This window comes from Sinocyclocheilus grahami, unplaced genomic scaffold (genome assembly GCF_001515645.1).
Source record: "Sinocyclocheilus grahami isolate Dianchi unplaced genomic scaffold, SAMN03320097.WGS_v1.1 scaffold16.1, whole genome shotgun sequence".
NCBI lineage: Eukaryota > Metazoa > Chordata > Actinopteri > Cypriniformes > Cyprinidae > Sinocyclocheilus > Sinocyclocheilus grahami.
This window is the reverse complement of record NW_015505195.1, coordinates 2,875,773-2,903,607: the sequence shown is the minus strand read 5'-3', so window position 1 is coordinate 2,903,607 and position 27,835 is coordinate 2,875,773. Positions and strand designations below refer to the sequence as shown.

The window sequence follows — 27,835 nt, the reverse complement described above, 5'->3', positions numbered from 1 at the left end:
TTCAGTCCCAAATTTACAAAGTTTTCTGACTTTTGGATCCCACTGTACTTAAACATACATGCGTACACACATTTTTGCATTTGGAAACTCATTGTCCTCAGTTCTGGCTGTCATTGAGCATGGAGACTGTGCTCTGTTATCATTTCCTGTTCTAATAAACCACCAAGAACCTAACTGCTCTGTTGTTTTCTTTAAGTTTTTCTGGTGCATTGCATTATTTTTGTTGTTGTTGTTTATTACTAAGGGATATTATGAAGGGCTACTTGGATCTTATTGAAGGGGTTGAAGAGAGACATAAGACAAGGTGAGAAACCCTGTTCTAAAAGACAAATATCAATATCTCAGAAAAGAGACTAATGTTGGGTTTGCTTGCAGTTCAGTTTTATTTTAGCAATTGCTCATTTTTAAGTGGTATATGTTTCAGTTCTTCCTGTCCTTCTGCCTTTGGGCTGTCCTGTTGTTTTAGACACCGTATATAAACCATAAATGTGACAGATCTCAAGAGTACTGGTTCAGAGTGCTTTATTCATTTCTATTCAAAAGCCAATAAGTGTTCTGAGATCAGTACTCATCACCTCAGTGGTTCTTTATAGCAGCCTGCACTGTTTGGTTATTACACCACAGAATAATTTGTGGTCGTCTGATAACAAGCATGACTGCAGACATGAGCTTGAAAATGCCAAACAGATCTCGCAATGAATCTGAGCCACAATTTTATATTATTTTCCAACCCTGAAGCTCTGAATATTTATTTCTACCAATTTATTGCCAGACAAATTCACGTTCCCTCATCGGGATTTGACAGAAGTGGAATTGTAACAAGCTCACCTGGAGCCTCAAGTGAAAAACGAAGGTCAGTATAATAAATCCTTTTGTTGATGCTGTTTACAGGCAATGTGTTTGGAATTAAACCACTACTCGCGTATCAAACACACACAAGCTTACTAGCTACAAATCATGGTCATCCAAGCAACTAAAATAGCCTGATTAATAGCAAAATTGGGTCAAGCTCATGTATTTGATCTACAAGCCTCATGTTAAATATTATGCTTTAATGTGAATGTACTCATATTGCATGTATAGTCTCAGCAGATTATTTACATTTACTGTTTTACGAATTTACAATTAGTCTATGCATCCTATTCTCTTGAAAAGTGCTGCTGATACAACAGATATCCACATGGTAGCAGTGTTATCCTTCTCACATATATAATAGCCCAACAGTGTGAGACAACATTATCAACCTGGATTCAAAATCTAACTGAAAATTATTTTTTCTTTTCTTCTTTTTTTGAAGAAAATGAAGACAAATAAGAATTTTCTCAGACTTTCAGACCCAACTGTAGAAGTGATGTACAGTATCAAACCTTTTGTAATATGTCAGGTTGTCATCTGCCATCCAAGCAACTGCTTTTAATTAATATTACATAAAGTGAACAAAGGACTAGAGGGAATTAAGGAACAAATGCATCTAAATGTTAATCACAACATTTGTGCCACTTAAATGGTAGGCAGAGATGATCTGCCCCATTCAAATTAAACCATCCTAACTTGATTAGTACTAAGTAAATAGGGTGATTGTTTTAAATTGGGTTAAAATGTTGATCACTGGTGAATGTAACATTTTCTCTTGAACCCACCTTTTCCATACTTCAGTGGTTAAAACAGTTTTATTTTGGATGATCTAAAGAAAATGAGTTACAACAAAAGAATATTATCTGTCATAATGACTGTTTAATATACTATGGCAACATAACTTTAATTAAACTATATGGCTAAAAAAAGATGTAATTATATAGAATAATATTTCAATAAATAGGCTACATTTGTATAAATATTTAATAGCAATGGTCAAAAATGTATAAATATGGACATGTTCTGGATTTCCTGAGAGACCGTGTTGCTATAACAACAGTCTGCTGACTTTCTGTTCAGGCACATGTTGATTTGTAAACAGGAGAACTCGTTACTTCATATAGATCATTGAGTTAGACAGTGGAGGAGAGCACTATGTTCATATTTTCAAGAAACACAGCCCTCGAGAGTAATTCAGAGCTGTCCGACTGCAATAATCTGTAATCAAGCGAAGCTGAATAATTGTCATGCAGAAATTCACAGAGCTCCTGAAGTGGGACTCCCTCAAGTCTACGCATGATTTGATTTGTGGCATTAAATGTATAGAAATTCCCTCAATTTCCAGATGCAGTCTTTAGTGTTTATTTAAAATGTCATATTTTCATAATAATATACATGATAGTCTCTTTGACATTTTTATGTAGTTTATTCAATACAGAAGGCATTCACAGTGCTTTAAACACCCACATTTTCACACTCAATGGCTCCTGACTGACACACAGACTTTTTATTATTGTCAAATAATCACATGTAAGACTGCAGAATGCCCATTTTTTTCTGTATTGAACGTACTGGACAGTTAGAAGGCAGAGGGTTGTCATGGATACAGAGGTCAAGTTCAGTCTATAACAGAGATAAGAGTGGATTGTTTTACACATACCCTCTTCACATAAAACATGGAGCTCATTTATTTGACAAGGTATCCCTTTGTCCAAGACATATACTTAAAATTCTCAAGCACACTCACATTTGTTTAAACCAGCTTTCAGTGTGTCAGTCGCCAGTGACATGATTAGCAGCTAGTGAGGCACTTCAACAGGAGGCCACCGAAAAGCATTCTGACCAGCTCTAAAAAAAAGTAGTCTCTTTATCCAGCTCAAGTCAGTTTGTGTTTATTCAGTTCAGTTCAATAACTGTCTAAAGTTCATGAATTATCAAACAAATTTGATTCAGCTAAAATGCAGCTCTACAGAAGACAATTGTGTCATCATACAGCTCAATACAAATATTATCTACATTTTTATTTAATTTATGGTTTAATTTAAATCAAGCTCCTTAGTTGTGTCAGTATTTTTATATAGAGGATGATATCCATTACTCCCTAGGCTCAAATAAACACTGTTAAACACTAATAAGACAAAGAGAGATTGTCTTCATTTAATCAGTGAACCTTTGGTGAATTGTAATTGTCTCAATTTCACTCAATTTAACACTAATCAGTTAAATCTCCCCCATTATGTCACCAGCTTAAAAGATTTCGACACAACTACTAAATACCTACAAAACAAAAAACAAAACTTTTTTCTATTTTTAGGGTATCTAAGGTATAATCTATGGTATTATGAAATGTCAAGGCTAATGAATTATTGAGACTCCCTCTGTGACACAGCAGAAACAAGAGCCTAAAGGTTCACTCTCAGATGTTATTAAGGTGACAATTGAGGTCACTCTATCCTCCTTTTTTTTATTGGAGAGATGAGGTTCTGCCAGATCTGGGCCAGATGTTTTCCAGGATTTGCTGTTCTGGTAGTAATTACATGAGACATCAGAGCTCCAGAATCAGGTTCCAGCTGAAGTGTGAATACATGACCACAATGTATCGTCTGCAATTCATGACTGACATGCATTGTCAGACTCTTTGTAGCTCATCAATTAGAGCATTGCACAACCAACATCAGGGTCATGGGATATATTCCCAGGAAACACAGGATAAATATATACTTCGCCTGCAATTTCCTTTGTAAACAAATGTCTGATAAATTAATTAAAAATGTGAACTTATTGGCAGGGTAAAATTTCTCTAGTAGCTGAATAAAAAAGTCATTACACAGTGTGAAGAAAATATTCCAAACCATATTAATCATTTCAGAAAACTTGAAATGAAAATGAACCCAGTGCCCTCTAGCAAATTAATATGATCTCATAAAAAAGCAAGAACATGGACACAAAAGCCTTTGTTTGGAAATAAATTTGATTGTGAAAAAGAGTTACACTATATTGTTTGCATCTGTGATCTTGTTTACTGCATTATGTTACATGCAAAACAAGGTGTGTCATCTGCTCACGTACAACCTGAAGGAAGTTGAGAGGTTCATTGTCTGTTCTGCCGTCCTCCCAATCTTCGCTGACCCAGAAACCCGAGTCCCTCATTGCTGATATTGACTAGATCATCAGCACAAGATGGCATCATGACACTCATTGGGCACAGAAGGCAAATGTAGCACACACAGTAAAAAAAAAATAAGAAGAAAAAGAAAAAACTGAGCACCATCACATGTACCAACCCTCATCCTCTTTTATTGCTAAAGAGATAATTTACCCAAAAATGAAAATTCATCAATTTATCACTGAAAATGTCATGTCAAGTCACCTTTATTTATACAGCGCTTTTAACAATACAGATTGTGTCAAAGCAACTTTACAGTATTAAATAGGAAAATAGTGTGTCAATAATGCAAAATGATAATAGTAAACACTCAATTTTAAGTTAAAAGCAGTTCATCATTGAATTCAGTGATGTCATCATCCAGCTCAGTTCAGTTTAAATAGTGTCTGTGCAATCAAGTCGACGATATTAAGTGTCCCCAACTAAGCAAGCCAGAGGTGAGGCGACAGCGGCAAGGAACCAAAACTCCATCAGTGACAGAATGGAGAAAAAACCTTGTGAGAAACCAGGTTCAGTCGGGGGGCCAGTTCTCCTCTTGGCCAGACGAAACCAGCAGTTCAATTCCAGGCTGCAGCAAAGTCACATTGTGCAGAGGACTCATCTGGTTCCTGTGGTCTGGTCCCGGTGACCGTCTAGGAGACAAGGGCCCGTATTCACAAAACATTTTATCTTACCACTAAGAGTTCTCCTAAATAGCAGTAAAAGTTTTTAGCTAAGAGTTTTCTCTTAAAACCTATTCACAAAGCTGCTGAGACAAACTTTTACTAAGGAATAAAGAGAAGTCTTAAGCTAAGAGTAAGGGCGGGGTTGACCTTGATGCTATGGATGATGTCAGCATGCTCACTAACTATGCACACAGTGATTGGCTGATAGTCTCTGTCAGAGATTTATTCATAGAAATATTGAAGAGCACAATAGTATGTTGCCGTATTCAAATAAAGGTTTAAAAATAAAAAATGTTAATTGCCACATTCAAATAAAGATTTTAAAATGCAGGATAAGTGTCACTAATTAAACAAGTATATGTTCAGCTTATTGTCAGCCTCTTACATGTATGCTTCTCAAAAACAATTAGCGGATATGCATATAAACACTCTTTTAATTAACAGAGTAGAATAATCATGACTGATAGTGATACATGCAAACGTAAAAAAAACAAAAAAAACCTGGATGCAAGAACAGCTGTTACTTCTTGTCCAACTGGTTAATGAAAACAAAGATAAAATCGAAAGGAAAATTAGGAGTTGGGGTAACCTCCAAAACCAAAGGTGCTACCTTTTTAAAAGGTCATTATCATCAAATGTTTCTAAAATGTTTATATCCCGAGGCAAATTGCCAGCAACAGTCATTTTAGGATAGTTTGTGCTTTGGTCTTAGTGACTTAGGAGTCATCTTCACTACTCCCAACGTTTCACAGATTTAGGAGCTAGTTTTAGTGCTAAAACGCTTAGAGCAAAAATGTAGGAGTCCTAAATTTAGGATTGACACGCCTATTATTTTTAAGATTTTCTCCTAAATCGGCGAGTTATGAGCTACTTTTAGCCTTAAGATATTTTGTGAATACGGGCCAAGGTCTTCACTGGGGATCTGTCTCTGGGGCTCATAGTTGTCCTGGTCTCCGCTGACATTCAGGGCTGTAGAGGTCGTCTCTAGGTCCTGATCCACCATCTGGGCTGGATACGTACTGGATCCGGGTGACTGCAGTGACCAGCTGATCTGGATACAGACTGGTCATCATACTTTGTTCCGTGCAAAAGGGTGCAACAAAAGGACACAATATGTTAATTTGTCTGACTGTCCCATCAGTTCTGAATAATCTGTCTTCTGTCACCAAGTTGTTAACAGTCAGTGTATTTTTGATCACAAGTCCTGATCACAAGACAGCCTGTAATCACAAGGTTTTTCCAAGAAAACATACAGAGCTTGCTTTATCTCTGCTGCCCTCATTTTAAAAGTCTCCAGGTTTGACTTCGCTCGCACACATGCCTAAACGCCTCCTGTGTAAATGGAAAATTTATGTGAGAGCTTTCTCTTTCTTGAGACAAACACATTTTTCAAGTCAAAGATCATACACATGAGAATATGATTAGTGTGTTGTTTACCAGGGATTTTCTATGTAACCTTAAAACAGTCCTAAAGAGCAATACTTGTTTAGTTGCATATCATACTATCATCGATCATACTCATGTCCTTCTAAACCCATGACTTTATTTCTTTCGTGTAACACAAAAGGAAAAGTTTAGCAGATTGTTAACAATTCTCTTTTCCAGTGAATAGGGTCATCCAGACTAACATCCCCTTTTTGTTCAATTCAAAGCAAGACAGTAAAAAGGAGTTTGAAAAGACGTGACAGTTGTAGACTCACACTGTGAGGAAAACTAGGCTGTGTAGGCTATTTTGTTTACAGCATGATTGATTTCACATTTGCGTAACATGTTACCAATCTCTCTGGAGACAAGCATTGCCTTGTTTTATAAAGCCCATAGATGATGCTGCACCTAATTAAATCTCACTGTGCAGATTATTTTTAGTCCTCTAAGGGAAATTTCTGACGCACAGATGGGATTTGCTCCCAGGAAATTACATATTGCTCCACAATTTAATTTGTGGTTGCTTAAGCACACATGGCTGTGTTTCAAATTGTTTTAGCTGGTGTAATGCAGGTAAATGAACTATAAGTTGCGGTTATTATGCTTTGATGTGGCAAAAGTGTTAATCGATCGGTCACATTTGAAAATGTCACAACTGCCTCGAAGCACCCATTGCAGCAGAAAATAGAATGGATCCTACAGCTGTTGCCAAACCGTCAGAGCCGCACGGCCTTGAACTGCTCATGTAGATAACTGTCAGAAGTAAATAGGATTTTGTAACCCACTTCCAAGATGTGACACTTGAGTTTGTGGGACTGCGTCTGACTGTGTGGATTTACATCTCAGTGTATATAGTTGTGTGTGAATGAGTATGTCTATGCATGCTGGAAAGCATATGTGTGGTGTTTCTACACCATCCCCGGGGTGTGTTTTCCTTTTTCTCTACTAAGTAGGTCATAGCCACCTCTCCCTCCTTCCTCATTTTGCTGAACGTCCATCTTTCGCTCTCTATGTTTCTGTCATGTCTTTAAATTGCTTAGCCTGGCTAATCTTTCCAGCCACAAGGTAGGGTCTACCAAAACTTCACTTTCCAGACAAGAAAGGGGGGAAAAAACAACCAATAGACTGAAAAAGTTTTCCATTCACCACAATGTTGACCACTGACAGATATTTGTTTGTAATGTTAACCACACTTTGCTTAATCTCTCGTTTACTGTCTGGTTTTGCTGTTCCTCTTCAATGGAAACTGAAATGGTGGCCTGGAATATTGATGGAAATGAATAATGAATGTGATTTATACCTATCATAGTCTTTGTGTTATGGTAACTGTCTACCACTGAATAAACCAGAGAATAAAATTCAACAATCACTACAATTAACGTAATAATTAAAAAAAAGAAAAAGAACGGTTTTATTTACTTAAGATACATGTTCTGCAGTCAACTGAAAACTCTGCCTATTTTAACTGGTAGAAATGCTTGAAAGTTTGCAACAACGTTTAATGCAACTGGTAGATGAATACTAATAATGTTCACACAGTTTAGTTTAACCACTAACCTGACTATATGCAGAGTGGATAAACGTCTGTTATGTAAGCCAAAATGTGAAGTACCCAAAGTCACCAGCAGAGGTCTCTAATTCCCCATCATTCTGTCAAACGTAAATAGAAAAGCATCAAAAGAAGGAATGATGTTTCAAGGTTGGATTAATTTGAGATTACGACATTTTCAGATGCTGTTTTTTCTTCTTCTTCTTCAGAGTATGTACTAATGTTTTATTTGAAGAATTGAAGAGTTGTATTTTCATTGCCAGTGCCTTTCTTTAAGATTAATATTTCATTATTTACGTTTCTTTCTCCCCTTTCTGGGTATTATTTACTGGGAATTATTTTCCTCCTCATTGTAATGTTCCCATTCACCCAAGTATCTATTACATTGTAAATAATATAGAAATGATTGGAATTGTGTGATTTAAAAGCCCAAGTGCAAATAATAGCAAACATAATGACCGAGGCCATTATCTATTCAGCTTACCTAAAAAGATTATGATGTGCATTCATGTTTTCAAACAAATAATGACAGATGTGTGGGGTGAAAAATGATCATTGTGATAGAAAATGACCAACATATGACCACACTGAAAAGGGTGCAATGGAATTAACTGTTTTCTCTGGATAGAGAGCGGAGCAAAGCGTCCACAGAGGATAGAGGAAAATAAACGACTGCACATGTTTATTGCTTTGTGGTAAGGGATGAAAGGAGGGAGGGAGGGAGACATAAAGAGATAGAGATGGACAGACAGTGTGTCCCACACTTCCTTCAGGCAACAAGGGAAAAAGAAAGATAGTGGAACTGGGACACGGGGGACTACAGAAGTGAAGGATGAAAAAGAAGGCACTTGGAAGGGATGGATAGTGAGGATGTTCAAAGTGATATGAAATTAAAAAAACTGCCTGGATTTCCACTTTAATTTGTAATTCATTCCGCAATATTGCTGTTTTTGATCTTTGCTGAAAGAGAACCCAAACTATATGATAAACTAGTTGACCTCAATAAACCCAAATAAAATTATGAGCACAATTTTATTTGGGTTTATTGAGGTCACCTAGTTTATCATATAGTTTGGGTTCTCTTATATATAGTACGGTATTACTCTTGAATGGTAGTCTGTCTGTCCAGCGTTGCAGCTGCAGTCAACAAATGAGTGGAAGAGGTGTGAGTCATTGTAAGTGTGTGTATTGCTGGTGGAGTGGCGATTTTCAAAAGTGTGATTTTCAAAAGTAGGTCAGTCATGGTGGACACTGAGTGGGTGCCATGCACTCTTAAAAATAAAGGTGCTTCAAAAGGTTCTTCACAGCGATGCCATAGAGGAACCATTTTTGGTTCCAGATAGAACCATTCAGTCAAAGGTTCAAGAACCATCTCTTTCTTACCTTTTTATAATCTGAAGAACCTTCTTTCGCCACAAAAAACTTTTGAGAAATCTCTCGTTTACTGTCTGGTTTTGCTGTTCCTCTTCAATGGAAACTGAAATGGTGGCCTGGAATATTGATGGAAATGAATAATGAATGTGATTTATACCTATCATAGTCTTTGTGTTATGGTAACTGTCTACCACTGAATAAACCAGAGAATAAAATTCAACAATCACTACAATTAACGTAATAATTAAAAAAAAGAAAAAGAACGGTTTTATTTACTTAAGATACATGTTCTGCAGTCAACTGAAAACTCTGCCTATTTTAACTGGTAGAAATGCTTGAAAGTTTGCAACAACGTTTAATGCAACTGGTAGATGAATACTAATAATGTTCACACAGTTTAGTTTAACCACTAACCTGACTATATGCAGAGTGGATAAACGTCTGTTATGTAAGCCAAAATGTGAAGTACCCAAAGTCACCAGCAGAGGTCTCTAATTCCCCATCATTCTGTCAAACGTAAATAGAAAAGCATCAAAAGAAGGAATGATGTTTCAAGGTTGGATTAATTTGAGATTACGACATTTTCAGATGCTGTTTTTTCTTCTTCTTCTTCAGAGTATGTACTAATGTTTTATTTGAAGAATTGAAGAGTTGTATTTTCATTGCCAGTGCCTTTCTTTAAGATTAATATTTCATTATTTACGTTTCTTTCTCCCCTTTCTGGGTATTATTTACTGGGAATTATTTTCCTCCTCATTGTAATGTTCCCATTCACCCAAGTATCTATTACATTGTAAATAATATAGAAATGATTGGAATTGTGTGATTTAAAAGCCCAAGTGCAAATAATAGCAAACATAATGACCGAGGCCATTATCTATTCAGCTTACCTAAAAAGATTATGATGTGCATTCATGTTTTCAAACAAATAATGACAGATGTGTGGGGTGAAAAATGATCATTGTGATAGAAAATGACCAACATATGACCACACTGAAAAGGGTGCAATGGAATTAACTGTTTTCTCTGGATAGAGAGCGGAGCAAAGCGTCCACAGAGGATAGAGGAAAATAAACGACTGCACATGTTTATTGCTTTGTGGTAAGGGATGAAAGGAGGGAGGGAGGGAGACATAAAGAGATAGAGATGGACAGTCCCACACTCCCACACTTCCTTCAGGCAACAAGGGAAAAAGAAAGATAGTGGAACTGGGACACGGGGGACTACAGAAGTAAAAAGAAGGAAAGAAGGCACTTGGAAGGGATGGATAGTGAGGATGTTCAAAGTGATATGAAATTAAAAAAACTGCCTGGATTTCCACTTTAATTTGTAATTCATTCCGCAATATTGCTGTTTTTGATCTTTGCTGAAAGAGAACCCAAACTATATGATAAACTAGTTGACCTCAATAAACCCAAATAAAATTATGAGCACAATTTTATTTGGGTTTATTGAGGTCACCTAGTTTATCATATAGTTTGGGTTCTCTTATATATAGTACGGTATTACTCTTGAATGGTAGTCTGTCTGTCCAGCGTTGCAGCTGCAGTCAACAAATGAGTGGAAGAGGTGTGAGTCATTGTAAGTGTGTGTATTGCTGGTGGAGTGGCGATTTTCAAAAGTGTGATTTTCAAAAGTAGGTCAGTCATGGTGGACACTGAGTGGGTGCCATGCACTCTTAAAAATAAAGGTGCTTCAAAAGGTTCTTCACAGCGATGCCATAGAGGAACCATTTTTGGTTCCAGATAGAACCATTCAGTCAAAGGTTCAAGAACCATCTCTTTCTTACCTTTTTATAATCTGAAGAACCTTCTTTCGCCACAAAAAACTTTTGAGAAACAGAAAGGTTCTTCAGATGTTAAAGGTTCTTTATGGATCCATTTAGACAAAAAGGTTCATCTATGGCATCGTGAAACACCTTTATTTTTAAGAGTGTGCTGATTCGTAATAGATAAACAAAAATTGGTTGTCATGTTAACGAGTGCCGTGTGCCCACTGCCCACTGCCCATGATTGTTCAGATAACAAGCTGTTGCAACGCTTGTGTCTTGTTAAAGTAGAACAACATGAACTTTGGTATAGGGTACTATAGACTTTGATTACGAGGAGATATAATAAATTGATATTTTACAAAAGGTTCAAATGCAAAATGAACCAATAATGTAATCACTTCTGAAAGGTTGTTTATTTGAAATTTGACTGCATTTTCATGACATGCGAGTACGTGTATTTGTCAGCATTATATTTGCCCTTTGTTCAGTTGGCATTGTTCATAGAAAAGCAAAGATAAACTTCATATTGAGGGTGTGACTTTCTGGGTAAACAGCCAGGTTTAGTAGCATCTGTGTGTCAATCTCTTGATAACACTGATGATTTCAAAGACCTTTTTCGTGCAGCATTTTCGGGAACTGCTATAACAACGGCATTTTTTTTTTACATGTCAGATAGCAGGTGATAAAAGTTATCAGCTGTCACGAGAGCTATAGACAACAGGTCTATTAACTTGCTGGAGGAAGTAACTTGGTATCTGAGATAGACCTGAGTGTTTGTTAGAAACAGGAAAAGAACAGGAGAAGAGATGTGGTACCATTAGACAGAAGAATAAGTAAGAAGGATGATTTTGATTATTGATTTTTTCTAAAACAATATACATACAATTCAAAAGTTTGGGGTCAGTAAGATTTTGAAAAAAAAAGTGTTTTGAAAGAAGTCTCATATGCTCTGCAAGGCTGCATTTATTTGATCAAAAATACAGTAAAAATTGTGATATTGTAAAACATTATTACAAATTGTTTGCTATTTTAATGTTTTAAAATGTAATCTATTCCTGTGATGGTAAAGCTGAAATTTGAGCAGCCATTACTCCAGTCTTCAGTGTCGCATGATCCTTCATAAATGTTTCTAATATGCTGATTTGGTGCTCAAGTAACATTTCTTATTATTATTAATGTTGAAAACAGTTGTGCATCTTAATAAAACATTTTTTTTTTAAAGTAAAAAGCAGAACAGTGTTTATTTGAAACAAAAATATTGTATAACATTAAAAATAATTTTACTGTCACTTTTGCTAAAGTTGGTGCATCCTTGCTGAATAAAAGTTATCCAAACTATATATTTGACCCCTGTGAGTCATTGTATAATTTGTTTATACAATTCATAAACTGCACCATTTTTTTAATACCATTTTATACAGAGGATTTTCTTCATCATCTTTAACTTAATTTTATTGTTTCATGTTGACGTTATAGCTGTTGACGTATTATATATCCACTGGCAAGCATGCCATCTGTGACTGTCTGTCCCTTAAGAAATCATTTGGGCAGCTTGTGTTTACTTGCATGAGTAATATATGTTTATTTGGTCCAGAACCGTAATCCGTACATCACTGGCATGCAAGTCACTAATTTATTTTCAAGTAGCGTCTTCTGACATTTTTTAATGATACTGAGGATGCCCTGCAGGAACAGCCTGAGATTAAGATGATTATATGCTGTTGCTCATTAGTTTCATTTGAGACACTCAAGAAAAGTATGAAAATGATCCATTGTATATGGAGGATGAGCAATGAGCTAATCATCTCTTTGTAATATTCTTGATAATTAGAGATGAGTCAACAGCGACTCATGGCTTTATGTGTTTAGCTGCTAAACAAAAAAACTAAAAAAACGTACGGACGAGGCAGACCATGGAAACCATGAGCAACGGTACGCAAAGGAAATTTTAACCGGCCTGAGATGACGGTTTGGAATAAACACTGACTACAATTCTGAAATTCTCTTAGGACCGAAGGATTCATTCAGGAACATTATTTCCTATAGTACAATATAATGTAGTTTATATAATGTAATTTAAGTAATAGGGATTTTAAAGGGGTAATTTTTAGCCTGGGTGAAGATTAGGGGAGCTGCAGAAGGGAGGAGAGGAGAAAGAAACAGAAGATGAAAGGAGAAGAGAAAGATGGTGGAGAGGATGGGCAGGGTAAAACTGGATTACACCCTCGCGCAGAGAAAGAGAGGGATTATCCAGCCTGTGAAAGAGGAGAGGAGTCAGTGGATTAAACAGATAACGAAGAGGAGTGGTGAGGGGATTACGCTGATGAGAGCTGGATTCACAATAATCCCCTCTGAAAACCAACATTTGATCAACTGCCAAACACACTAGCACTGATTGTTTAATATATTCCTCCATAACCTCATCCACTCTGTTACTCCACCTGAAATGCATTCACCATTAGATCATAATGCACTTCTAATCTCACTTTACGATAATGTTCTTGTCATGTTTTCTAGCAGACATTTAATATGAACGATGCTTCATTCACTGTCTCTCTCTGTGTGCCTCCATACTGGCGGCCTCCCTCCTGTTTTGCTCTATTCTCTGAGCGAGCAAGCTCTAATTTAAGAGATTGTGGTTATATAAGACAGATGGTCAGGAGGTCAGTGATTGTGTGTGTGTGTGTGTGTGTGTCACATAGAGAAAAAAGACAAAAAAGGGGCTGCTTTTGAATGAAAATATGCAATTCAAGACTGCAGGAAGGTGAGGAACAGACTCTGAAACAGGAAGATACATCTAAACAGAAGAATAATGAAAAGAGAAGCAATGCTTCTGGAGTGGAAACGTTCATATATTTACCCCAAGGAGGTCTGTTTTGACAACGCTGCACAAACATTGTTGCAAAGGCTGATTTCCCCCATGTTACGTTAGTGTAAAAAAGGTGAAACGAGTCAGAGATAAAGTCTGAGGGAATCAAAATAGTTCATGGTGATAGGGACAACAGTGTCATTCAAAATAAAGGGGCATAAATCTAGAAAAAGAGAGTTAAGAGAGATTAGAACGAAAGAAAGCAGAGGCTGAGAAGAAGGAGTGGCCATGCAGGAGGGAGTGAAAAAAGCTTTCTGTCAGCTTCTGTGCATTTCCGCTGTTCTACTAACCTACTTACCATATAATCTCTTCTCTCCTCATTTCATAATGGAGACTCCCTGGTTACATCATATCCTTTCTATCTTCCGCACACTTTCGCATGTCCTGTTATTTCATCCCACATAATTATTGTCATTGTTAGTAGCATCCTGAAATGAACTCAGTCTCCCTGCCTTCTCTCAAACGTTGCTTCAACTCTCAGTCACCCTCACCTATACACACAAGATGTTCACAGAAATGTGATTTTATTTTTTGATAATGTTCTTTGACATGTGAGAAGTGTTTTTATGCCATTCAAAAATATTTGTTCAGAACTCACACACAACCTATGCTGGTGTATCTAAGAGGATAAGAGCTCAATGTGCATATGTCAACATTATGCATTTATCCAACTTCAGATGAGTTTCTGATTCAAGATATAAAAGAAGATATTTGGCATATCTGTATTTAAAAACTTGTGTTTATATTTGCCATACTCTTAAAAATAAAAGTTCTTCTATGGTTCCGCGAAGAACCTTTTAACATCCATAGAACCTTTCCATTGCATAAAATGTTCTTTATAGTGGAAAAGGATTCTTAAAATGTTACTTACACTAAGAAATAAATTGATTCTTTTAAGAATTGTTCACAGAAAGGTTCTTTGGGGAACCCAAAAATGGTGTTTCTATGGCAGTCTCCCTTTGGACCCTTCATTTGTAGGAGTGTCCATGTTTCTTATTTCAATGTTGTCCCCTTTGTCAACATTAAACACTGCATTTTTGCAGTGATTATGATCAAATGCTTTTTGAATAGAACAAGACCAGATTTAATTATTATCATCACTTATCTAAACATTTTTGCACATCATTTCTTCTTCTAGGCTATTTGAGATTTTATTAAAAGTTTGCTATATGGCAAAGATACTTATATTGAGTTCTGTCTTCGATTAATTGCTGTGCATTGCTTTTTTCTCATTTGCATGTTTTTCTGAATAAGATCGGATGCTAAAAGAATAAAGATAATTGATTAATAGATTTGATTTCCATTTGGCTAACCTGGTATAATCCACACATAACTGATATGTGCAGATTTGCTCAAATATTGTAAAGCTTTATGCAATGTCTCATTTAATCAAAACCACCTAAAACACACAATAGTACTGTTAAGATGCCTTTTAAAAATGGTCTTCAACTGTTTTTACTGACTGTATGGAAGAAAGAACTACACAGGCACTTATGTAACCTTCTGCTGGTCTGGTCATTTATCTACCGATCTACACTTTCTCTGACCTTTTCACCTTATTTTGAATTACTTGACTATTTATCACTAGGTAAAACTGTGTTGAAAGAGCCTGTAGCAGTCAAGCACATTTGGTTTTATGAGGAAGGATAAGAATACTGTGATTTTTTTTTTCAACGGGCGCTGTGTTGTAATCGCAAACAATCGCAGCCGCAGGAACCGCAAAAGATTCCCACGAATCTGTTCTGTTGTGGTGACACACTGCCACACTTTCCCACGCCGCGCGCGCTCGAGCTCTGGCAAATGGAAGCGCGTGGCCGAGTGCGAGTGCGCGCGCGCGCCGCTGCCTGGGGGCACGAGGCGGGCCAGTAGAGCTTGGATCATGTGAGAGTCCACTTTTTTTTTTCAACGGGCGCTGTGTTGTAATCGCAAACAATCGCAGCCGCAGGAACCGCAAAAGATTCCCACGAATCTGTTCTGTTGTGGTGACACACTGCCACACTTTCCCACGCCGCGCGCGCTCGAGCTCTGGCAAATGGAAGCGCGTGGCCGAGTGCGAGTGCGCGCGCGCGCGCCGCTGCCTGGGGGCACGAGGCGGGCCAGTGGAGCTTGGATCATGTGAGAGTCCACGCGCTGAAGGTAGGTTAGACTACAGAGAAGCACAGACGCAGAGAGAGGGAAAGAGAAGAGGGCATCATTTTATTGCATAGCATTTACGCAGGGGAAAAAAGCCTATGATGGAGCGGAATTTACTCTGAACAACCGGATGAGAAGAGCGAGTAGGCTGTGCAATAACTTACGAGTTTCAGTAGTTATTTTCTTACAATAGCTCTGTTTTGGAGTTTTCAAAAATTTACCTGAGTTTAACTTTCGGCGCAGTTCAGATGTACTGGAGTTATATTATCGGTCGCAGATAATCTAGCATCAAAATGAGAGGTAAGTTCAATGAAAAAAATGCATTTATATAAACAAAATATTGTCTAATAATGGAAACGAAACTGTCACTTTGACAGCGGTAGTCGTGAATGGGTTTGCTTTGATGTTGCACGAACTGCGCAAAGTCTAAACCGAAGTAAAGCGCGCAACAAAAAAAAATATAAATATAAATATAAATAAAAATAACTGTTTGGGTGTTTGTAACATATGTGTTTTTTACTATTTGATAGCTTTTCGTCACTAAGACATATACAGAAAATAACCAGTACACGGAAATGCTCAACTTTGCATAGTTCTGTTTTGTTTGTTCGCTTGTAAACGTGAAAGGGAAGCGATGAGCGTCATGTAGGAAACGTCTTACGAGTTGCCATGTCCGCTTTTAATAAGCAAGTGGGGATTGTTTAAGTCTCTTATTAATATGATTGATCTATGTTGTGGCGTTTTTGTCAGAACATAGTCGCGCGTGTAAATATGTAAATACGCATTTTAGCCAAAAGGTGTGCGCGTGAGGGATTTATTTATTAAGATAGTTGTATATGTGAAACATTTTAATTATTTTTAAGGGGATATAATTATTGAAATGACGTACCTTGCAGCAAGTTACAATTTAGACTTTTTATATATTTTGCTAGAATAAAGAAGTTAATCAACTCTTTTCTACATTGTTTGCTTATTTTGAAAAAATAAACAATCTTGCGATATTTGGCAACACTCCTCTAACTGTAGTTACTGTTAACTGCCACTAAGCCAAGCCCATTATGTAAGAATCAAACAACATGTTTAAAAATGCTTAAAATGTAATAATCACTAGGTGCTGTCATTTGTTTACTTCATGGAAAGTTCAAATACTGTATTATGATATGCCTTTGGTCACGTATGTATAAGCCCTTAGTCGCCATGTTGAACTTGAGCTCTGCTGAAGGTTTGTGTCTTTATCGTGATAAAGCTTATCAATAAGTTGAGGAGAGACTCTCAGCATGTCAGTAGGCTGTGTGAGCTGTTGTGGCACAAGGAGTGGGGGTGTATCTGCAGCGCTCTGCGTGTTGTTGTTCTTCAGTCTCAGCATGGCCGCCGGTGTGACAGAGTCTATTTCTGTCATTGAGGATTACACAGTTTATTACAACACTGTGAGATCAGGAAGATAATTGGTCAGTTTTAAGATCGGTTTATTGTTTTCCTTGTTGGCATCTTATTTGAACCTTTACCCAGTGCTGCATCTCAGCAACAGCGTGTTGGCAAAGCAACGTTAAACCTGAAATTCTGTATAATGGAAACAGCGCCTCCTTTGGTGCAAAGGCGTAACATGTGCTCAGTCGAGTTTAGTGGCCTTTGATTTCAGTTTTATATTAACTGTTTATATAATCACAATCTTATATTTTTTCATTTAGTTGCTATGTTTATGCTTTTTCCACTGAATGTTGCAGACTTTTGTAAGAGTTTCATCACTGAAATGCATCGCATGTGCTAAACAGAGTCTACACTACCAGTAGAAGCAGTAGCAGAGCCATGGATGCAGAAGCAGAGCCACTGAAAATGTAATTAAATGAGCATTGGATATTCAGTATATTTCTTTTGAGTTTGTCCATGATCCCGAAGAAAGGCACTCTTCTGCATGCTGACTTGCCGAGAGCTGTAGACTGCAAGCCACTATGGCTTTAAAGACTTAAGCAATGAGCCGTCTATAAATGAATGCTGAGCAGCTTAATGCAGTGACACTTTGACACCTGCCAATGAAGTTTCCATTCATTTAAACCACAACTTAAGCCCAGGCAGTGGGAGAATGTGACCAGAACATTTGAACTGTGAGAGGTTAAAATCTTATTTTTCAACAACAATTCAAGATCTTCAGGTTTTTTTTCAGAGTATTTCTTAAGAATAAATACATTATAATTGTTACACACCTAAGGTGTATTCTTATGGATTTTTTAGTTGATGCATCTTAAACCCAGCCTTTTTGTCATGTGAAGCTTAACTCTCACTTCTTTTTTTTTTTTACATTTTTCCTTCATGAATCATTGATAATAATAATAACCAAACAATTTTCATATTTTTAGTATTTTTATACAAATGTATCTAAAAATCAATCTTCTTTCAACCAGGATATTTTTTTAAATTCTAGATTCAACATATACAAAAATTACTGTATGCATGTATTTGTAGAAACTTTTTATTGTTTCCTAATCCCAGCAGGCATCGAGATAATTAATGCCCATCAATAGTCACCTTACACTCCCTATCAGCTCAAGGTTTTCCAGCTTGGTGTTGTTACTTATACCGAAGAATTACTCAATCCTTCTGTACATATTTAAAGAGAGTCTTGCGGTGTCATTCCACCATCTCAGTTTACTTAGGTAGGTCACTTTTAAGTGATGTGGGAGAGGAAAAATCATTACAGTTGAAATCTCAAGTAAAAGTAATCGGATGCAAATTGAACCCTGTTTGTGTAATTCAAAGCAAACTTGCTGGTGAGGACACAGCAGACTCAAAAATTGGCTCTAATATGAACTACACAGTGCACACCCAAATCTCATACAAGTTAGGTTAGTTATACACTGTGCTATGCAAATGCAAGGTAAATGTGACCTTTGGACGTTACTGAACAAAGTTGTTTGATTATGTGAGATAAAAGGGCAAAGTCTCTGAATTTGTGTTGGGTTTTTCCCAGCATCACTCTGTAAAACTGACTGGGGTTTGATGGACTGACTAACTGACATAGAGTGGCCTAGAGAGAGGAGATAAGAAGAGCTTGATTACTAACCCCAGCTTGCCCGATAAACATAGCACTCTAATAAATCTCCTCTTAATTAGTTTTCGGCAGTCTGACTGCATTTGCCTCCGGCTTCAACAGCAGTGCTCAAATCGGTTAATCAAACAAGAGCTGTTTGCTATACTTTTGATTTGACTGAGTGTTTGTAGGAGATTGGCTTGATATGTTACGAATAATGGCTTGTATTAACTAATTAATAGATGTAAAAGATGTATTAACTAATTAAACTTTTTTTTTTTTGCGTGATAAAGGGAGATTTTTGTGTTTTATACATCAGCCTAAATATCAAAAGTTCCTGATTGTAAGACATCTTGGTAATTCTGTCAGCCCTTTTGACCTCAAAGTTTTAGTCAGTGATATATTTATTCCTATTTTTCATTGATGAATTTACCATAATTCATTGATACTATGCTTAAAACCTGTAATGTGTCTTGCCATTACTGTTTGGTGAGTCATACTGCCATGTAGTCAGTGCAGTTTGCTTTTACCTGACATTTTGCTGTGATATTCGCAATATGAAAGGTTTTGTTTTACTGACACATAGCATGGTAAAACCAAAGCTTTTATAAAATTCAGCCTCCAACCACCATGCACAGCAGTCAAAACTTAAAAATAGTTTTATGTGTGCGCTATGAGACAGCTGGGACTGTGCTCAAATTCTTGACAGGCTGCCACATGTTGAGGGCAAGTGTAAGTTACAGAGCCCTTAATGAGTGTACTGTAGACATTTCAAATGTGCAAAAGTCATATATCACTCCCATGACATTACATAAAATGCACCTCTTGATCATGTGTCTCTGATTAAAAAATGTATCCAGAGTCACTTATAGAGGCCTTGGATTTGTTTGAAACTGAAATGATAAGTTTTCCTGATAATATAATGGTCTTTGATTTTTGCAGTTCCACCTTAAACATGCCAAGAAGGAAATTTTTTTTTATCAGATTACAGCGCTTGCGAGGCTACCTCACAAGCGCCTCCCTCGGCTCAGTAGGAAAGTGTGTCAGTAGAACAGCTCAGACAGCCACATAGCCTGACCGTGCTACGCAGGTGAGTGGCATGTGAGCGGACGAGTCAGAATCAAAGCCACACTGTCACGAGCCAATGGGAAGGTGGGAGGGGCGGGATGGAGCAATGCTCGTCACAGCGTTGCTAGGGTGATCTCCTCTGAATGAGTGTGTTCGTGGAATGTAGCCAGACAGCAGTTATATAACACGGGGAGGGTGGGTGCCGGGGGATCAGAATGGGGTAGAAGGAATGACAGTGAAAAAAGACAGAATATGTTCCATTTAGTAATTTCACTGACTTATTACATTATGGAATACATTTTATTTTCTTTCTCAATGCTTTGAAAAGTGCTTTAGCAGATTGTGTTTATCAACCTAGCTTCTTGAAACATCAAGCAAACTTGTCTCTTGTTCCCTCTTTTTTTTTTTTTTTTTCCCGCTCTCAGACTCCATTGCTCAAATGTGACGCACACGTCCTCATGTCATTATCTCTGGAGGGCCGGTTTCCTGTCACTACACATTAATAATCCGTTATTTACACATGAGCTGTTACATAAGATATTGCGTCATTGCACAAAACACGAATTACATTTCCTACATCCACATCACCTGAGAGGACCATGTTCCCTGGAAATAACCTTTATTGGGATCCATCCTGTGCCATTTGGCTCATCTGCAATAGGTGAAACTTCCTAACCATAGGCCCCTCAAGAAAAATTATATTGACCTGCTATTCAAGGATAGCGCTTCTGCTTGAAAGAACAGCTTGTTTAAATTGGATATAGAGGACTTACTTGTGCAAATGTAAGTGTGTATACTGTTGTTTGGTTCTGAGGAAATCTTTGCACTCAAAGGTTCTATTCATGAACCTGCAGCTGTTTATAATTTCCATACAGAGCATCACAATCCGCTTAATTCCAGCTCAACTGTACCAAGCAGAGAGCGAGCTTTGTTTATAAAGCTGTTTTTGATCCTGTGGTCCAAGGACTTGTGTTATTATGTCATCCTGAGTGGGTCAAAACCTTGAATCTTTGAATATGAGCTGTAGCGCTAAACCCCTCTCGTTATGCATTAGCTGTGTATTGTTGCTGTTGAAGGAATATGACACTAGCAAAGTTTCCACGTCTCTGTGAGAGATAGACCAGACCTTCGGGCTCTGTGCCAGCCTGTAGACTTTTATGATTGCTCAAAGATCAGTGGGTCAAACAAAGAGCACTTTAGATGTAGCTCACTTTAGAACTGTAAGTAGCGGATGGCTTTCAATGCTTTGTGTGCTTTGAGTCAGGACTTTTCTATAGGCTGTGTATGGGAGGTGCTGGATAAGTGTGTCAAACTTTAGCTAATGTTTCATGTTCCACTTCTTCCTCTCTTAGCACAAATCGAAGTAATCCCATGCAAGATTTGCGGGGACAAGTCATCGGGCATCCACTATGGGGTGATCACTTGTGAAGGCTGCAAGGTAAGTGAGCATCCTTTCAATCAATTCATCTTCAATTCTGCTCAAGGTTAAAAGGGATAGATCACCCCAAAATGACAATTTTATAATCATTTACTCACTCTCATGTCATTCCAAACTTGAATGTTGTTCTGTTTTTCTGTGTAGTGCAAATGAAGATATTTTGACGAATGTTTCACTGTTTGTCCATACAGTGAAAGTCAAACGGGTCCAAAACTTGGAACCCCTATTTAATGTATGGACAAAAACACTGAGACTTTTTAAAAACATTGTTTTCTGCAGAAAAAGAACATCATACAGCTTTGTAACAACATGAGGGTGAGTAAATTATTATAGAATTTTATTTTTCTCTTTAAAAGACCTACATTTCTTAGACTTGGTTTAAAGGTTTGTGTCAAATTGTTTTCCCCAAAATGTTCCCTTTTCTTCAGATAAAAAACTAGAATAAACAGCATTAAAGTATACAAGACTTGCAAGAAAGTTAGAGTACCTTGTAGTTACGCCCTGATGACGTTTTCAGGCTGTTCCCTGAAACGGTAAACAATTCAACCCCTTTATCTGATTGGCTCTCTGACAAGTGAGAAATCTCAGTCAGCTTGTATTTGACCACAAGACAATGTGTGCCAGATCTGATCTAACGTTTCAGACTCTGTGCCCGAAAGTCTTTGCCAAATGACATGCTATTTGTATTAAACCACATTACTCCACATTACCATTTTTTCAAACCATCATGGATTGCACATGGTATTAATAAATGATCATATGATTGCACTGGTGTCTGAACCCATACAGCTAGTCCTCACAGTGAGGTTTTAGAGTTAATTCAGGATTTAACCTTGATTTACGAACACAGAGGAAATGGAAATGGGGCCACTTCATGACCTCAGCTTTTTTTTTTTAAATTTTCATTCATCAAGGGCTTCTTCCGCCGAAGTCAGCAGAACAATGCGATATACTCCTGCTCCAGGCAGAGGAACTGCCTTATTGACCGAACCAATCGCAACCGCTGCCAGCACTGCCGCCTGCAGAAGTGTCTGGCACTGGGCATGAGCCGTGATGGTGAGTCTAATCTTGCGCATTTCCTACTGGAAGTGGAGTCTCCTTGTGTCCTATTAAACACAGCTGTGGTCTCAGTGTGAATGTTAGGACTTCATATAGCCACTGGCCGAAGAAACACAGCCAGGCATGAAAGTAGTTTCAGTTTAGATCTCCCCTGTGTGGGATGATGTTGGCCCGTTCCATGTTTTTTAGTTTGCTTTTCAGTTCTTATCAACAATCAAATGTAACGTTCGTCTTTCTTTCCACACCTTCCTTTTCTCTGCAGCGGTGAAATTTGGACGCATGTCAAAAAAGCAGCGTGACAGCCTCTATGCCGAGGTTCAGAAGCACCAGCAGTCCCAGGAGCGGGCAGGGGGTTTAGGCAATGGTGTACCCGGCCATGCTGGTGACGAGGTGGGGGAGAACGGCAGCAGCCACAGCCGGGCCTACAGCCGGGGCTCCAGCACCACACTAAGTGACCTGGATGACATAACCACGCTGCCAGACGGTCTCTTCTTTGATCTGCCGCTCACACCGGAGGAAGCTGCTGACTACTGCAGCCTAGAGCTGCTGGGAGGAAGCGGTGGGAGCAGTTCGTCCTCCCAGAGTTCTCCTGAGCCAAACAGACAGGAGTTTAGTGACACGACACACATCAAACACGAGTACCAGACCCTGCATGAGATGGGACTTTACACTCGCTCATTACTTAACCCACCTGAAGGCTGTTCCTTGATGGAAATCGGTTAGTATACTGTGATAATGGGAATGTATGCATATTAGATTATATTACTGTATATATAATATAATATGTACCAGTATGCACTACCGTCCATAAGATTGGGGTTGGTAAGATTTTTTTATATTTCTGAAAGAAGTCTTTTAATCTCACCAAGGCTGCATTTATTTGATCAAAAATATAGTAAAACAGTAATTCTGTGAACTGTTATTACAGTTTTATTCTGCAAAGCTGAAGTTTCAGCAGCCGTTACAACAGTCTTCAGATTCACATGATCCTTAGAAATCATTCCAATTTACTGACTTGGTGATCAAGAAACATTTAATATTGTTGAAAACAATTTTGCTTAATATTTTTGTGAAAACCATAAAGAATAGCATTTGTTTATTTTGTAACATTATAAATGTCTTTGCTGTTACTTTTGATCAATTTAATGTGTCCTTGCTGAATAATAGTATTACTTCCTTTCCAAAAAGAAAAACTGACTAACCCCAAAACTTTTAAACAGTAGTTTATGAATATTATTGAATATGTCTATTATTAATTATTTGTTTGTATTAAAAATTATGCATTTTCTCTAAATAAATCAAAAATAAAAACAAATCAATTGTTTTACATGCTAAAAATTCCATTTAACAGTGTTATTAATTTTTTTTGTGTGTTTAAATGTTAACTTTAAGCGAGCAATTTGAAAATGAACATGTATCATTAAATATCCAGTATCGACTGAATCCACTAAATAAAAAAACGTATATCTGCCATGTATCTCTGACATGCTTCCATAGTCTATATAAACTTTATGATGTTGTGTGTGGTCATATTGTATAAATGTATGTTTCCTTCAGAACGGATTACACAGAATGTGGTAAAATCCCACATCGAGACAAGTCAGTACAGCACAGAAGAGCTGAAAAGATTTGCTTGGACGCTCTACACACCTGAGGAGATACGTGTCTACCAAAACAAGGTACCACAGGGTGTAACAGCATGTACCATATGTATGTTGTGATCCAAGCAATTGCCCAACCTTACATTCCATTTTAATGAATCACACAGAATACCATCGTTCCTGTTCTAATTTTTTAAGAAGCTTATTAAAAATAGATTAAAAAGTACGTCAAATGCACATCATAGTTGCAAATAATCAGAATATGGGTGGAAAAGTGTCTAAAATGTATTGCTTTATCCAAGTCCACAGAGATGATGTGGCAGCAGTGTGCAGTGTACATCACGAACGCCATCCAGTATGTGGTGGAGTTTGCCAAGCGCATCTCTGGGTTCCTGGACTTGTGTCAAAATGACCAGATTATCCTTCTCAAAGCAGGTCAGTGTCAACTCCGTAATCAATTATCTGTTATCCACATTAGTGAATACCTGCAGTAAATACACTTAAGTGCCCAGTTTATATTTCTGGTTAACCCTTCTAATACAGCATACTTATTTATGGCATGATAGTTGTATATTCGAGTTTAAACCGTAGTTATTATTAATTTCTCAACTGTGTTCTGACAATGGCTCTGTTGTTGTTTTCTCTCACCCTTTTTCCCCCCGCTTGTGTCCTCCCTTTGTGCATTGTGTGGTGTGCCTTTTACCCGATTTGTTATTTAAATGAAAACAAAAAACACTTCTGTCTTTTTTCTCTCTCTCTTTAAAACAACCATCATTGCCATTCGATTGAATGTTGACATCACTATTTGATTGTGAAAATGATGACTGTTTTAATGAATCCTCAATTTGAAAACATTTCGTAATTTGTGCAATTAAATCCTAATTGTTTTTTGTTTTCCTGTGTGTATGTGTGCATCGTGGAGCATTCGTTTGCCTATTTCTTCCCCCTGCCTCCCTCTTTCCTGCCTTTCCTATGTCCATCTTTTATGTGGTGCTGCCCATCCAGGCTGCCTGGACGTGCTGTTGATCCGAATGTGTCGGGCCTACAACCCCATCAATAACACACTGTTGTTCGATGGAAAGTTCGCAAGCCCGCAACTCTTTAAAGCTCTCGGTGAGTCTCTTCCTTAGACCTTTCACATAATTTAGTACCCTGTGGCATTTCAAAGGGCATGTTGGGTACTTGTATGCAATTAACCTGAGCAATGGTACACCAAGAGCTGTAAAATCACATGATTAAGTCACCGTTACTCTTTATATAGACCTAAACAAACATTAATTTAAATGGAAAATAGGTCAATTAAAATATTTCCAGGTCAATTGAAAGATTGCTAAAGTTGGCTGGGTTTACCGTTTCGTGTTTTATGGGGCAAATTACAATGTTGTTTTACAGCTCTTGGTCAATTTTGCTCTATTATTTTTTAAATGCATTTCCTGTGTTTTTCCTGTCTATAGGTTGTGATGATCTGGTGGGTGCTGTGTTTGAGATGGCTAAAATCCTGAGTCGGCTACAGCTGTCTGAAGAAGAGATGGCTCTGTTTACCGCCACTGTGCTTCTGTCTCCAGGTGGTTTTACTAGAACATTAGTTTAAAGTTATCTTTAACTCTTACAGTCTTTCCAGAAGATATATAGCCAAACATTAGAGTTTACTCTTCCACTAATTTATTTCACAGACCGACCTTGGTTGACAGATGCTCAGAAGGTGCAGAAACTTCAGGAGAAGGTCTATGTTGCGTTGCAACACTGTCTTCATAAAAGCGGTGCCCCTGAGGAGAAACTGGCAAAGGTACTGGGAAAAAATCTTAAGAATGAATGAAAAACAAGTTCACACTCTCACAGCTGTTAAATGTGAGAAAATCAGGGCTGTCAAAATAAACGCATGCAATTTAATAAATATATTTATGCCATTCTGATTTTTATGCTGTTCACATACTTAATATGACATTTTAACAGTTTTTATTATGATTTGTGTGAATTCTAAAAACTGATCCAAACCTGAGTTCATCTGAGCCGTGAGAGTTCACCCACGCAAATGTCCTGTTTGTCAGTGAATAATGGAGAAGGCTTCATTTTAATATCAATATCATAATAATAGATGTAATGTGTCAAATTCTTTATTTATAAATAATATTCATTGGCATTCTTTGTGTGGTGAAACACATTATTTATTATTTTTTAATTGTTACAAATTACTGTTCAAATGTTTGGGGTCAGTAAGTTGTTAAAAGAAAGGAGTATTTTATTCAACAAGGATGCATGAAATTGATCAAAAGTGACAGCATTAACTTTTCACTACAAGGACATTTACATTAGAATATGGAATATTTAATAATTTTATCAATCATGTTAAATAATATTATACATATTTTTTAGTCTAGTTATGTAAGAAAATGTTATAACTGCTTTTTCTTTTTTTATTGACTCAATAGATGGTGTCCAAGTTGGCCATGATGAAGTCAATTTACAACCTCCATATTGATAAGCTGGAGTTTTTCCGTCTGCTTCACCCAGAAACGGCCTACAACTTCCCTGCTCTCTACAGAGAGGTTTTCTGCAGCGAGATCTCCTTCCCAGACTCCACTGAAGGCTAACATTTATTGAAGTGTCATATTGGCTCTGATGAGAGACAGAGAGAGGAAGCGACAGTTAAAGAAAGACAGGGAATGGAAATAGGAGGAGGTAGATGGATATGTGTTTGAGAAAAACCAGCAACACACTGACAATCTTGCACGTTACACTTTAGGACTCCATCTATAACCTCCCTCCTGATGGAGTGATTCACTCTATTTGAACTGGACCCACATTTCTTATAAGATGCTGTTAAATATCAGCAGTCATTTAAGGTGCTGGTTACTATTACTCATGCTACCTACATATAGTGACTCGAACAGAGTAAATTATGTATATTTAATTAAAAAGAGTACTCGAAGTGCTTGGAATACTGGATACTTCCCATTTTCAGAGTACACTTAGGAAGAGAACTATGAATGTAATCCAACTGACATGCGGCAAAGCCTCAGGATTAAGAATGTATTATGTATTTCTACCCCATATGTAAAAAGTTTTTAAGGCTTGGTTTCTGTAGACGAACAGTTTTGAATCCATTCGAAACTGTTTAAAGGGACCAATGCATGCACACTTGAGGTTGTAAACGCCACATGAGCAGCTTCACTTTAACAGACTCAACTAACGCACAGCACACTGCACATGGTATGTTGTCATTTGAGCTCTTTATTTTTGCTTATAAATTTAAAAGATGCAACTAAACTAACATAAACCTCATCCTTATTACCCTTTCCCATGCAAATGCCACTTGGATAAAGATATTAGATGATATTTTGATATCCTCATTTGATTGAAAACCACATGTATGTAGAACGATAGATGTATTTGGGAATATATTTATAAACCGAGCCTGTAGATAGCGTATGTAGGCAGAAATAAAAAGTTGCACCTTAGAGTGAATGTTCTCAAGCCCTTTCAAAGACTTCCCAACCATAGGAGTTTAATTCTGGGCTGGAGTTGGAATTGGCATGACATGCAGATTTTGAAAGCTTTAGATTTAGATGCAGATGGACAGCACTTAAATATTCCACAAAAAAAGAACTTTGCAAGAGCAGGTCTTTGCTGTCGCCCCACATTAGATGGTGAAAAGACAATGCCACTATGAGACTTTCTGAAGCGCAGCAAACCACTCAAACAGCTGCTGGGAGCAAGGCCTCAGAAGAACGCAAAGAACACGGAAGGAAGTGGATGGAAGGAAACTTGTATTTTTAGAGACAACGGACAACCTGAGCTCATCGTCAGTCATGAGGACACCACAGAAATGTTGTAACT

The 27,835-nt window shown here is 37.5% G+C and overlaps 1 protein-coding gene across 4 annotated transcripts; it reads left to right on the top strand.

The window, feature by feature from the left end:
- The first annotated feature begins 123 nt into the window (after positions 1–123).
- LOC107548667 (nuclear receptor ROR-beta-like) lies at positions 124–27,835 on the top strand. 4 transcript variants are annotated; one of them, XM_016229445.1, is made up of 12 exons: positions 124–135; positions 15,797–16,107; positions 21,253–21,338; positions 21,618–21,653; positions 22,253–22,394; positions 22,660–23,115; positions 23,955–24,076; positions 24,301–24,433; positions 25,004–25,111; positions 25,453–25,563; positions 25,672–25,784; positions 26,428–27,835. In XM_016229445.1, exons 2-12 carry the CDS (start codon positions 16,101–16,103, stop codon positions 26,587–26,589), a joined length of 1,476 nt encoding a protein of 491 aa, XP_016084931.1. In that variant the 5' UTR covers positions 124–135; positions 15,797–16,100; the 3' UTR covers positions 26,590–27,835. The 4 variants fall into 4 exon arrangements, with proteins under 4 accessions (XP_016084931.1, XP_016084940.1, XP_016084949.1 ...); XM_016229454.1 differs by lacking the exon at positions 21,618–21,653; XM_016229463.1 differs by lacking the exons at positions 124–135; positions 15,797–16,107 and adding an exon at positions 21,092–21,120.

Coding starts and splice junctions, on each gene's coding strand:
- LOC107548667 (XM_016229445.1), top strand. Junction 21,654..22,252: donor AGCTTTGTAACAACATGAGG/GTGAGTAAATTA, acceptor TCATTCATCAAG/GGCTTCTTCCGCCGAAGTCA. Junction 24,434..25,003: donor GATTATCCTTCTCAAAGCAG/GTCAGTGTCAAC, acceptor CTGCCCATCCAG/GCTGCCTGGACGTGCTGTTG.